Raw genomic sequence first — 13,013 nt, 5'->3', positions numbered from 1 at the left:
TGAAGCTCCATAAGGGTTAAGGATACAAGTACGTGACGATTTGCTAACGATAAGTACACCTAAAGTATAACTTAAGTGAAATTTAAAATGAGTTTAAGTTAGGTATATCGTCGATGTAAATAATTTTTCATACGATTTAAATTGATATTTATAGGTACACTATAAACCAGTTTAAAATATGAGATTTGTAATCTTGAAAATAAGACAGATTACCTGCTATGACTACAGAACATGACAACTAATATGATAATATAAAAATTGTCAAAATTAAAATATTTAGAAGAATATTTTCCCCCCTTTTCCATTCCTTTTTATATCTCAAAGTTCTTCCAAGCTACAAACAAAGAAAGAAAATGAGTTTCTTTAAGACAAAGAAATCCAAAAGTTTCCCTATAGCCAAAACACCATCACAAATACAAACACAAGAAATCAAGAACATCAAACATGAAGTTCTTTTAAACATTCCATCATGCAAAGTTCATCTAATGGATGAAGGAGAAACTCTAGAACTTTCCAATGGATTTTTCACAATTTTTTCCATATTTGAAGAAGATGTTTGTGTAGCTACAATCATAAAAGTTGGTGATGAACTTCAATGGCCACTTACAAAAGATGAACCAGTAGTAAAGCTTGATTCTTTACATTATTTGTTCACTTTGCCTATTAAAAATGGGCATCCTTTAAGTTATGGTGTGACATTTTTAGAAAAGGGTAGTGGAAATCTTGGAGTTTTAGATGAATTTCTTAAAAAAAATGCTATGTTCACTTGTTCATCAAAATCTTTAATTAGGAAAAGTGATATTGATTGGAAAGAATTTGCTCCAAGAATTGAAGATTATAATCATGTTTTGGCTAAAGCAATTGCTGAAGGAACAGGTCAAATTGTTAAAGGGATTTTCAAATGTAGCAATGCTTATACTAATCAGGTTTGTGTATCTATTTATAACCTTCTTAGTTTTGTATTCTTAGATTTTTATTACTATTTGTTGTTTGTTTAGCCTCGATTATTATACTATTTTGTTGTTGGTTCTGCTTTCACTTACATCTTCCTTTGAGCTGAGGGTCTACCGGAAATAACCTCTCCACCTTCTTAAAGATGGGGTAAGGTCTGAGTACACTCTACCAATCTCTCCACAAACCCCACTTGCACACTATAAGAAAATTGTGAATTACATGGGGATTTTCCTGGGGATTAATATGAAAATTTGCAGGAAAATAAGTTTCCTACAGATTTTCATACTAATCCCCAGAAAAATCCCCATGTAATTCACACTTTTCTTATAGTCTTGTGATATATTACATTGAATTTGTTGTTGTTGCGTTGTCTTTTATTTGTTAAGATGTGTCTATGGGCGAGGAATCCGTGGTTGTGTCTTTATATGGTCTTTGAAGAATTGTTTGTTAGACATTCTCATATATATAGACATACTTGCCTTCCTACCATCATTTTCTGTGGGGTGTTTTTTTACTCCAAGGATCTTTTAAGTACCCAAATCGAAGTATTATGCTTAGGGACCTTTTGGATCAAATATGTCATAGGCTGAACCAAAATGTAAAGTTTATGAGTTCTTACAGCGTCTTCAAGCTAATAATACAGTAATAATTGAGTAGACCGTCTATATTTATAGATGTTTGATGAATTTCTTAATATATATATCTCGTCAATCCATAGCCTACAAGCTAGATCTATCTTTGTTTAGTTTGTTCTCCATCAAGAATGATTTTGGAAGTTGCTTCATAGGAGAGCAGAAAGGGTTAGCCACTATTTATTAAAAACATACGACTTTACTAAGTGGTAACACAATGTATAGAGTCCGATACTTGCTCGATGCTAGAAGGTCAGAACGAAAAGTGTTATAAGCTTTGAATAGAACCTCTAGTAAATGTTAATAGTAACTCTATTTCAAAGTTAAAGTTAGCCTTAAACTCTGTTTTCTTGTCGAAATCCGACTTTAATACATGTGTTAGATTAATGTCACTCTCACTTTATACTTGTAATATTTGAGATTGAGTTAGATTCAAAATTCATTTTTTCTCATTACGCTATTAAATGCAGGTACAAAAGGGAGGAGAAAACATTTTAATTCCAACTATAGAGAATTCTGGTTCTACTATTAACAAAAAGAAAGGCAATAATACCACAAATAAGAGTGCACTCAATGAAAGCCTTAAACGGTACTAAAATTCTTCTCATAATCTTTTGTCATTTAAGTCAAAAAGCTAAAGAAAAAGAAGAAAGTTTTGTCTACCAATAATGATTCTTTTATCTCATTATGTCAAAAAGTTAAAAGGGTAGAGGTTAAAAGGTTTATATATTATACTAAATATTTTGATTTTATTATATGTTAAAGATTTTTGTTCTCCTTGACATCTGTTATTTTAATATAAATTTTTTTAATTCTTAAAAATAAACAGTTCAAGAGGGTTCATATATTATACGAAATATCTTAATTTTACTATATGTTAAGGACTTTGTTCTTCTTGACATCTGTTGTTTTGATACAAATCTTTTTTATTCTTAAAAAGAAACTGTTCAAAAATATTTCAATTGGCCAAGATGAATTTCTAAATTCACAGATTTATATCGTAGTAACTTCACATCATTTATATTCTTGATTTTATGCTTGTGGAGCTCCAACGTGTATAATAGAGAACATTTTTAAATAATTGTTTAAAAAAAAAGAGGTGGGGGGCTGGGAATAAATTTAGACATTTCTCCAAAAAAGTATTTTGACATGTGGATCCATAGGCGTGTTTGGTATAGAGAAAAACATTTTTTCTATTTTTTTTTTATATTTTATTGGTCAAAACACTTTGAAGAACTTTTTTTTTTAAAAGTAAAATAAGTTTCTAAAAATTCAGGAAGATAACTTCTTTAGCGGGAGTAAAGAAAATAAGTTTTGTAAGTAATATTTCAAGTTCATTGTCTTCTTCTCAACGTTCAATGCCCCAATCCCGCTCCGCTCCCACTCCATAATATTTTTCTAGATTACATATAAATACTCTTGGAGAAAAAACTATTTAATTTTTTTTAAAAAATAAAAAATTCTAACTTGATTTTTTCTTTTTACTTGTTATTTTTGCGAAATCAAGAAAAGACAATATTTTTCTTTTTATTATACCCTCAATTTATTAATATTGAGTTAATGTTTTTGAAAAATATAGTCAGTAAATACATTTAAAATTCTATAAAGAGATAAAATAGTAAACTCACTATATACCAATTATTGTTTCTTAATAGGTGTGTCAAGTCAACATTTGACAAGTTAAAAGACATAGAGCGAGTACAAATGATCACGAAACATAACGGATGATCAAATTAGGGATAAGATACAAGTGCCCCTAGATTATGATCGAAATTTCAGAGACGCATCTTAACTAAATTAAAGTCTTACTACCTACTGAACTTATTTTTTTGTAATTTTATACACCTTTTTGGTTTACGTGACATCCAAATACCTCCCACGCGCCTCAACTGCATGGACTCATGGAGCATACCACGTAAGCCAAAAGGTGTATAAAAGAAAAAAAAAGAGTTCAGAGGATAATAAAATCTTAATTTAATTAAAGTGTGTCTCTGAGATTTCGATAACAATTTAGGGTATACTTATGCCTTATCTCATAAAATTAAGATATTCAATACAATAAAAGAATAATTAGGACCATTCTCCAAAAAAAAGTTAAAAAGAAAAAAGTATTTTTATCTAGTGTCTAGTAAGTCAACACATAAAGACTTGAACTTACAAAAAGGTGCCATTGAATTTGTTTGTAGTGTGAGGAAGCTGTCAAAAATGACAGAAAAAATGAGCAAATCTATGCTTAATGGAGTTGGAATTGCAAGTGGATCAGTTATGGGGCCTATGGTTAGGTCCCAAGCTGGCAAACAATTCTTGACCATGGTCCCTGGAGAAGTTCTATTAGCTTCACTTGATGCTCTCAGTAAGTATCCCGCAAAGTTGCTCGGATTTTTCAAAAATATTTTTGTAATTGTGTTGAATTCTTTATAAATTTATTCCATCCATTTTAATTTATGTGATACTTTTCAGATTTTGAGATTCAAACAAATCTATCTTTGGCATTAAATTTTTCATACATCTTTTAATTATTTTGAATTGCCAAATTATTGTGACTTGTATTACTTTTTATGCCGTTTATAAATATATAAATTTAATTTCCAAGAATTAGAAGATTTCACGCACAAATTTTTGGTCAAACTTAAACTGTTTGACTCTAGAAAAACGAAAAGTGACACCTAAATTGGAACAGATGGAGTACTATTTTTGGTGGATTCGACATGCACTCAACAATATTTTTGAAGAGTTCGAGCAAAATAAATAGCCAACAATTCAGTCTCTCTGTTTTTCCATTTCAAAAATGTTATGATTGATTTCTTCTTGAAACTGTAGACAAGATTTTAGATGCTGCTGAAGCTGCTGAAAAACAAACATTGACTGCAACTTCTGGTGCTGTTACTAGGATGGTCACTCAAAGGTAAATACACTTGGGATGGTGAAAGAAAATGTTTCGATTTTCTCATGTTTTTGGTCAAATTTTTTGAAAAGTACTTTCTCGAGGATTAAAAATGAGAAAACCGACTTATCCAATAGAAATAGAAAAAATGGAAAAATGATAAATATATTCTCGAACTATTGTAAATGGTATATAAATATTCTCCGTCATACTTTTGGGACATTGGTGCCCCAGCTGTCCAAAAACTAGAGCGTATATATCCTTTATACTAACAGACATACACGTATCATAATCTTATCCATTGACCCGACATTTATTAAATATCCACGTGTCCCTATTTAGTCTTCCGTTAGAGTAAAGAGCATATATGCTCTAGTTTTTAGACGACAGAGGCACCAATGTCCCAAAAGTATGACAAAGGGTATCCGCATAACATTAACGATAGTTTGAGAGTATATTTGCCCTTTTTCCCCAGAAAAAATAAGTACCCCACGTGACATCTCACATTGATTTTCTCCTCACTCCACCATTCCTAGTCTGAATCTGAATACATATCTAAATATTAAGATGTGTATTAAAATCTAGATATGTAAATTTAAATACACATCTGAATATTAAAATGTTGTCTCTCAATCTAAACATTGAATAATTAAGACCGTTTAATTATTCCATGAATTGACATTATATTAAATTTTTTTTTGGAATGAAATATAGGTATGGAGAGAATGCAGGGGAGGCAACAGGAGATGCATTAGCAACAGTAGGGCATTGTGCAGGAACTGCTTGGAATGTATTCAAAATTAGGAAGGCACTTAATCCTGCTTCTTCTGTCTCCTCTGGTGCACTCAAAGCTGCAAAAAATATAAAATAGATTAAAACTTATGGAGAAAAGTGGGGGTCGATCGGAAACAGCTTCTATGCCCTACAAAAATAGACGTAAAATCTGCGTACGTTTTACTTTCCCAGATCCTGCTTGTTGAGTGACACATGGTATGTTATTGTTGTTTGTTGTATGGAGAAAAAAAAGGTAAGTTTTTTTTTTCGAGTTGCTTGAAAAATATATTAACACATTTTGAGACATTATAACAGAGTCGATGAACTAATTTTCAGAAAATATATGGACTACCGCACATGATAAACGCATAAAATTTAGAAATCTTATTATGTGACATTGAAACATTGAAAAAATGCCATTAGTGAAAATATAATGAGTGTACCAGGCTTGTGAGGAACGACCTTATCAAGTTTGGGGGCCAATAAAGTTAGTCGACTAATTTCTAGAAAATCATTAACACACACAAAAAACTATTTAAAATCTTGAATTTTTATTTTATGACATCGAAACGCTGAAAAGACATCATAAATGAAAATGCAACAAATATTGGTCACCAGGCCAGACCTGGCCTAGTTTGGAGGCCAACAGAGTTGATCGACCAATTTTTGAAAAATCAGTGAACTCAACACACATGAAAAATTCATAGAAATTAGGATTCCTATTACGTGACACTGAAATGCTGAAAAAAATGGAAAAAATACGCGGTTAGACAAACATATACTAGTTAATTAGCTAAGATAGCTATAGTTTGCATTAATTACAATTTGAAACTTACTTCTAGCTATAATTACCTTCTCTTTCTCGCCTCTCTCCCCTCTCTCTGGAAATCTTGCTCGCCACTCTTCTCTTTTTCAGTCATCTCTCCTCTCCCTGCTCAATCTCTCTCTCACTTTATACAAACACAAATGTATAATTTGTGTTTGTGTTTGTATAAAGCGAGAGAGACTAGATATACAAATACAAATACATATATCTCTGTCCTATGCACTTATAATTATACAAATACAAATCTTCCCCTGCCCAGTTCTCTTTTGCCTTTCGCTCTCTCTCGCTTTATACAAACATAAATTATACAAATATATACAATGTATAATTTGTGTTTGTATAAAATGAGAGAGAGATTAGATATACAAATACAAATGTTTTAACTCTATTCAATTGTATACGAATTCAAATTGTATGCAGATATACAAATACAATAATTGATACATATATATATAGTAGTTACATTTATACAATTATCTAACCGATATACATATACAGTTCGCTTCTTTCCACTCTCTGCCCTCTCTCCTCCCTTTCCCAATCTTGCTCCCCAGATATACAAATATATATGTATACCAGTTACATATATACAATTATTTTGACAAATATACATATATAATTCACCTCTCTCCACTCTCTTCCCTCTCTCGCTTGCCTCTCTCCTCCCTCTCCCAATCTCGCTCGCCACTCTCCTCCCCATAACATGTAGCTACAAATCATAATTAGCAAATTATAGTTATGAAGCATAATTAAGCTATTTTTGAGTGACTATATGTGAAAATTCCCCCCCAAAAAAATGTCATTGGTGAAAATATAAGGAGTGATGGTCACTAGGCCCGTGAAGCCCATCCTGGCGGGCCCCACGTAGTCAATCGACTAATTTCTAAAAAATGACCGACACATACGAAAAATATTTAAAAAATCTTAAATTCCTATTATGTGACACCAAAACACTAAGAAAATGTCATTAATGAAAATATAACGAAATTACTTCTAACGATTAGTCACGAAAGATCTTTAGTCATACTCGTATGAAGTATGCATTGCCACAAAGGAACTTCAGTCACAACATTATTTAAAGTTCGGACTTCCTTAATCGAACTTTCGATACGATTGTCTTAAGTTTGATAAATTTGCGAAATTTGTGGGCAATGAATATAACTTAAATGATGATCTCAAAATCGGGGTATATGTATACTTCCTCCTTTGGACACCCCTAAGTGGCCCAAATACCTATAATAAGAAGCCCAACTTGTACTTCCCCTTATAAAAGAGTGAAAACGAAGCTAACACCACAAAAGCAATTATAGCAAATTTTGCGATCTGCAAACTCTCTGTTTTTTCCTTTCAATGGAGAATCCAGAAAACTTGAACATATACAAAGCTTCGAGAACTATAAAACGAAGTGAAAATACTCTGTACAACGCTCTACGATCCATTTACGAGGATTCTATATTCGTCGGCGAGATTGCTCAGCTATGGCCGGAGCTTCCGCTGTTAGCAAATCTCCGTTGTGGACTTTGGTACTCTCTGAAATTTCACTCTTCCTGCTATTTCAAATCAACTGATGGACACACCAATAATTGGTCTTTCAATACATCTCGACTTAATCTCCATGTCGCCCTTCTTGCTGGTAACTTTCCGTTTATATATTTAAAGCCTCTCATTATAAATTAATTGTGAGGAATTTGTCGATACATAATTAACTCATATTATATATGGATTTTCACTGAATTACAGACTCATTCAATTGCATATTGGATTTTTTTTCCCACTGAATTACAGACTCATTCAAGGATAGATATGGATTTTCACTGAATTACAGACTCATTCAATTGCGGATACATTCAGTTGAAAGTTTTGAATTTATAGTCTAAATAACATCGCATTGTTCCATATGACTTGGTTATGTATTTGTATTTAACAGCATTATAAATTATATGTAATATATTTGTTTACTTTGATGGTTGGATTGGAGGTGGACTGTCTTTGTTTATATACATGGTATAGTTGGAAGCTAATTGCTAATTGATGGTTAGGACAGAAGGGAGGGTGTATGATTGTTGATTCAACAAGGAAAGGGAAGCGGTTTCCAGATAGTATGTCAAAGACGATACCGATTTGGACGTGTGTATTGAATCGTGCCATCAGGAATTACAGAACGAGATTTGGTTTGACTGGTAGTGCAGAAAAGAATGTAAGTAACAGTTTTTTCTTTTGGTGTATGATAATTTCTTTAGGAATGTAGAACATTTAATATCTTCTTCTGTATCGAAATAAAGATTTTAGTTGTCTTTTGTTGATTGCTCACCTTTGAAGGATGTCATGAAAATCATGCATTTTTGTGTATCATGTGTATTTCGTGTCTATTAACTAGTCAAACAGTGTCACGTAGAATGGGATGGAGGGATTATTAATTACTGTTCACTTTAACAAAAACAACTTTTAGCAAGCTATAGATATACACGTTAACAAAGAGTGCTAAAGCCATTACCTGCATTATTGTAACCAATGTCGCTATAGGCTTTAGGGACATTTACAGAGAGAGTGTTAATTGCCTCTAAAAACATATTTAGCGCAATTAAGCTATTGCCACTAAAGATCATTTTTGGTATAATGGTTGATGTAATTTTGACATGAGTAAAGGTGAGCTAACATTACTTTATGGACAGAAATAATTATTGAACTTACGCATCTACATGATTATTTGACATAGCGGATATACAGAGATATGTATAATTTATTCCATGAGGCAGATGAAGAATTTAGTTTGAAAAAGAAGAAATAATAGTTAGTTACTTGTAGAGCTTGTTATTACCTTAAGAACATATTATTTTTCTCATTGTTCCCTTCATGAACCCCGTGTTTTCTGGGATGTTCGGGGATAGGAGGAAAGATGGAGAAACTGTTGTGCTGTGAAGTTCTCTCAAGTTATCCCTGAAAACGTTAAACTGTAAATTGTAGGAATAGGAGCACAAAAATATCTGTTTGCATCTTCCAGCAACAAATGTTGCTGGCCTCTGAAAGATTAGAGGCCATGTACTTACTGGAAGGGGAAAAAGATATGATGAAAGTAAAAATATCGGGATTTTTATGAAAAGAAATTCAAGGCTTGTGACCTGTCGGGCTTCTTGCTTGTCTATCTTGTCAAAGACTGCATCATGCCTGAAACTTTATGCATAATGTGCAATGTAGACTTGTTATATATGATAAGTTGTAATTATGCCCCTGCATATGCACATTCGTGCACACACACAAATGCCTTACGTAATCATGTGCTTATCGGTATCTTCTGTGAATTCGTTTGGACAGGAGTCAAATGATTCCACTGAATGTGGTAATACTATTAATGAGGACTCATATAACTGGGATTGTTCCTTGCATCTCCCTTTGTGGGTCTCAAATACTGAAAGAGCGCTTATTGAGGAGCGTTTAGACGGATGGACCAAGGATCTGGAGGTCAGTGGAGCTGATATTGCCTCCATTGCTTTATCCCTAAAAAAACCACTACGCCCATTATGGATTTCACAAAAAACTGTGATCTGGTTAAATGAAGTACCTGATTGTGATTCTTGGGACTTCACTCCAATAATACTTGTTTCAACGTCCTCCCCAAGTAGCAATTTTCAGCAAAGAACAACCTCCGTATTTAGTTGGAGGTACATAGCTGGAGCTGGAGACGATGAGGAAAGTTGGGCAAGGGGCCTGTCACCATCTCTTTTCTGGAAACATGCTTATGATCTCATAAACTCTGGTCCCGATACATGTAATAAGACGGTAGCTGATATTGTTGAAAAAGATAGGGTATACCGTGCACAAAGGGGAGAAAATGCTCCTCAAATATCTATTAAGCCTTCAAAATCTTCTGTGAGTAGTGGCCATTTTCCTGATCAAGAACAACTAGACCTGGAGCTTCAATGTATGAACATAGATGAGAAGTCGTATGATAAAAATTCCATATCTTGGCTGGGGGAAACAAATCTAGCAGTTGGCAAAACTCAGCTTGGTATGCTTCATCTGTTCTGTTATTGAATTTATATTACTTCTGAATCTAGCAATATGCGTTGTGAATTGAAAGTGTAGGTTGGTCAACCACTTGGTAGTCCGAAGATTGGGCTATGCTTTTAGATCTTAATGCTTTACGAGTTGTATACTTCTTATGTGGGATGTGATTAACCATTTCCTTGTAGAATGCTACCTTATTTGAAATTTGAGCATATCATGTAGTAATTCTTTTCTCGTTTCTTTTATTTAATTGCTAATCTTTATTTGGTGCCATTAGTGGTTTATTTTTCTTATGAACTTCTTGCAATGGTCACTCTGATTGAAGATTTACCATGCAGCTAAGGACGCATCTGGTGTCGATTGTGTATTGAGTTGTGATCTGGAGACTAATTCTTTTTGTTTCAAGGAATCTGGAGCCAATTTAAACCTATCTATTGTGGTGTGTATGACTTCCTTAAACATATATTGTCCCTTTACCTAATTGTTAGCTAATAATTATTCTCTTTTATCCTTTTTTTTTGGTGGTTGGGGCTATGAACAATACAGAGCTCAAAGTTTGACAGGTCTTCTTTGTTAAGAAATCTTCCTTCAGCGGTGAATTTTGCCAAGAACAACTTGAGAAAAGGGAAGAGACTCCTAGTTTGTTGCAATAGTGGTAAGTATGGCTGTACTATGTTGTTGAGTTCGTTTTCCACGTGCAATTTGACTTGTGCTATCTGAACATGGAATCTCAATATATTTGGTCCTACATCAAATTTCTTTATGTGAGGTTAGTGTGGGTGGGGGCTTTGAAGACGATACAATATAGCAAGCCTAGCATGAGCTGCCTTTCAAGATGATAAGGCATGAAGACGTTACACTAAGAAAGTTAGTTGGTTATGGTTATACTGGGAGACGTGTTTTTGTTTTGCATGTTATCTGGCAACTTGTCTGATTTCTTCTCAATACGCCAACTGATTGTGTTGTTGCTTTAATTGTTTTCGACTGTAGTTGTAAAAGACAAAATTATCGCTCACAAAGTTATTTGTTTGTGTTTTCAGGGGAAGATATTAGCATCTGTGTATGCTTAGCAATCTTGATGTCATTATTCGATGACAAAGGTACGTATGGATATCTTATTTCAATTTGCAATTATTATTTTGACCGTTGTAACTAAAACAAAATTTAGCTCTCATACATAATCCATTAACGATCCTCCCTATTCTCTGTGTTTGTCTCAATAATCGGGAAAATGTAGCTCTTCTTGAGGTTTCAGACAAATATTCTAATTTTCGTGTACTTTCTTTAGGCCACTTTGATGAAGGGAGATTTTTTAACGAGACACGAATCAATAAATTGGAGTTAAGACGACGATTGGTGTTTATCTGCCAATTTGCTGTGAATGCTCGTCCGTCAAGAGGGAATGTTAAACAAGTCTTTAGTTATCTTTGTGGAGGAAATGTTGCAATAACTTCTTGAGCCAAGATGAAAGTTTGAGTTCTTATAAATTCAATGAATGTTAGCCTTCTTGTATTTTACTATATAGTATGATGTAGAAATTCTGTTTTCTACTTCATTTGTTGTTTCATAACTCCAAAATAATGTTTTCACAATGTGTATGAGTTCGTCAAATTATTACTTACAATCCATAAAGGGAATACGACAATCCATACAGGTAGATAGACTGTTTCTAAAAGATTCTCGGCTCAAGTGTAGCAAACCAAAATATACATAAATACGACAATGAAACATGTAAGCTTGCGCGCATAATATATTAAGTTATCAAATTTGTGAGCTTAGACAACTTGGTCAATTTGTATCGTCACTTGCCAAATTGTACTTAAATATGTTCACCTAATTTCAGATCATTCATTGACTTATTATCCAAAAAAATATATGTTGTCCCAATAATCTAATTAAATATGTACACAATATCGTCTTAAATTAGCTCTCGTCTATGAAATTTCACTAGGTATAATATTATTATTATTGCAATATCGTCTAAAAAATCGAAAAGCACGGTCAAGTGGCCGTGCAACAAGAAAATAAAAAAATGTTACCTCTTATATATATAACTTAAACTAAAAATTTATTTATTTACACTATGAATATATAATTATATATAACTCGAACCTTTAGATATAAACACAATGACTTTTTCTTTCCTTGTGTAGATTAATTAACTAACCCATTTTTTTTCATACGACATTTTCTTTGTCAGCAGACTATACGTTGATTATTTCTAAGTAATTATATTGTAATCTCACATATTTAATTTTTACTTTTTACTTATATTATAAAACTAGAAAACCAAATTCATGACATTAAAGTTGTTGTCCAACCCACCACTCAATGGTGAAGCATGGGGTATGAGGTGTTTTTTTAAATTGTTTTTTATAAAATCGTCTATATATATATATATATATATAGTACATGTTCAAATATCTAGTAGAATCAATTGATCATAAGTTACATATTTTCATTTTATATGGATAAAGTTTTCGATCTTGATTTGGCATTAACGGTGGTCGGAATTTCAGGTGGTGACACGGCTGAGCCACCAGCACCGCGGTGTTTCACGCCTCCCGATGATCATGACGTGAGTATTCAAGTTCAATTGCCTAGTGTTAATTGTGAAAATGGCCTTTGTATAGTATGTATGGAAGGTTTTCAAACAAGTGTTAATGATCATGGCAAAAAAATGCCTTGTGGTCATGTTTTTCATGCAAATTGTCTCACCAAATGGCTCTCCATTTGTAATTCTTGCCCTCTTTGCCGTTATAAAGTCTCCACCACTTGAAGGCGGTGCAGATTCGAAAGTTAAATTTGATCAGCTAGACTTTTGAGATTGTTAACATTAAATCATTTTTGGAAGAATGAGTTCATCTATATATATGTAGATCTCAATTTTTGTGAACCTAAAAAATTCCTTGTTACTTGTTAGATCGATTAGAAAGAA

At 32.9% G+C, this 13,013-nt stretch overlaps 2 protein-coding genes across 3 annotated transcripts; both read left to right on the top strand.

Annotated features, from left to right (window-relative positions):
• Positions 1-318: 318 nt before the first annotated feature.
• Positions 319-5,550, top strand: LOC102604206 (uncharacterized). Its single transcript, XM_006353429.2, has 5 exons — positions 319-926; positions 2,057-2,175; positions 3,773-3,939; positions 4,407-4,491; positions 5,185-5,550. The coding sequence occupies exons 1-5, from the start codon at positions 354-356 to the stop codon at positions 5,339-5,341; spliced, it is 1,101 nt and encodes a 366-aa protein (XP_006353491.1). The 5' UTR covers positions 319-353; the 3' UTR covers positions 5,342-5,550.
• Positions 5,551-7,290: 1,740 nt separating this feature from the next.
• On the top strand, positions 7,291-11,625 carry LOC102603637 (uncharacterized protein C3F10.06c). Of its 2 annotated transcripts, none has more exons than XM_006353427.2 (7): positions 7,291-7,703; positions 8,110-8,267; positions 9,383-10,076; positions 10,414-10,514; positions 10,622-10,730; positions 11,116-11,175; positions 11,364-11,625. In XM_006353427.2, the coding sequence occupies exons 1-7, from the start codon at positions 7,421-7,423 to the stop codon at positions 11,531-11,533; spliced, it is 1,575 nt and encodes a 524-aa protein (XP_006353489.1). In that variant the 5' UTR covers positions 7,291-7,420; the 3' UTR covers positions 11,534-11,625. The 2 variants fall into 2 exon arrangements, with proteins under 2 accessions (XP_006353489.1, XP_006353490.1); XM_006353428.1 differs by having other exon boundaries at positions 7,414-7,703; positions 8,115-8,267.
• Positions 11,626-13,013: the final 1,388 nt, after the last annotated feature.

This window comes from Solanum tuberosum, unplaced genomic scaffold (assembly GCF_000226075.1).
Source record: "Solanum tuberosum cultivar DM 1-3 516 R44 unplaced genomic scaffold, SolTub_3.0 scf00155, whole genome shotgun sequence".
NCBI classification, from domain to species: domain Eukaryota; kingdom Viridiplantae; phylum Streptophyta; class Magnoliopsida; order Solanales; family Solanaceae; genus Solanum; species Solanum tuberosum.
This window is presented reverse-complemented; position numbering and strand designations above follow the sequence as displayed.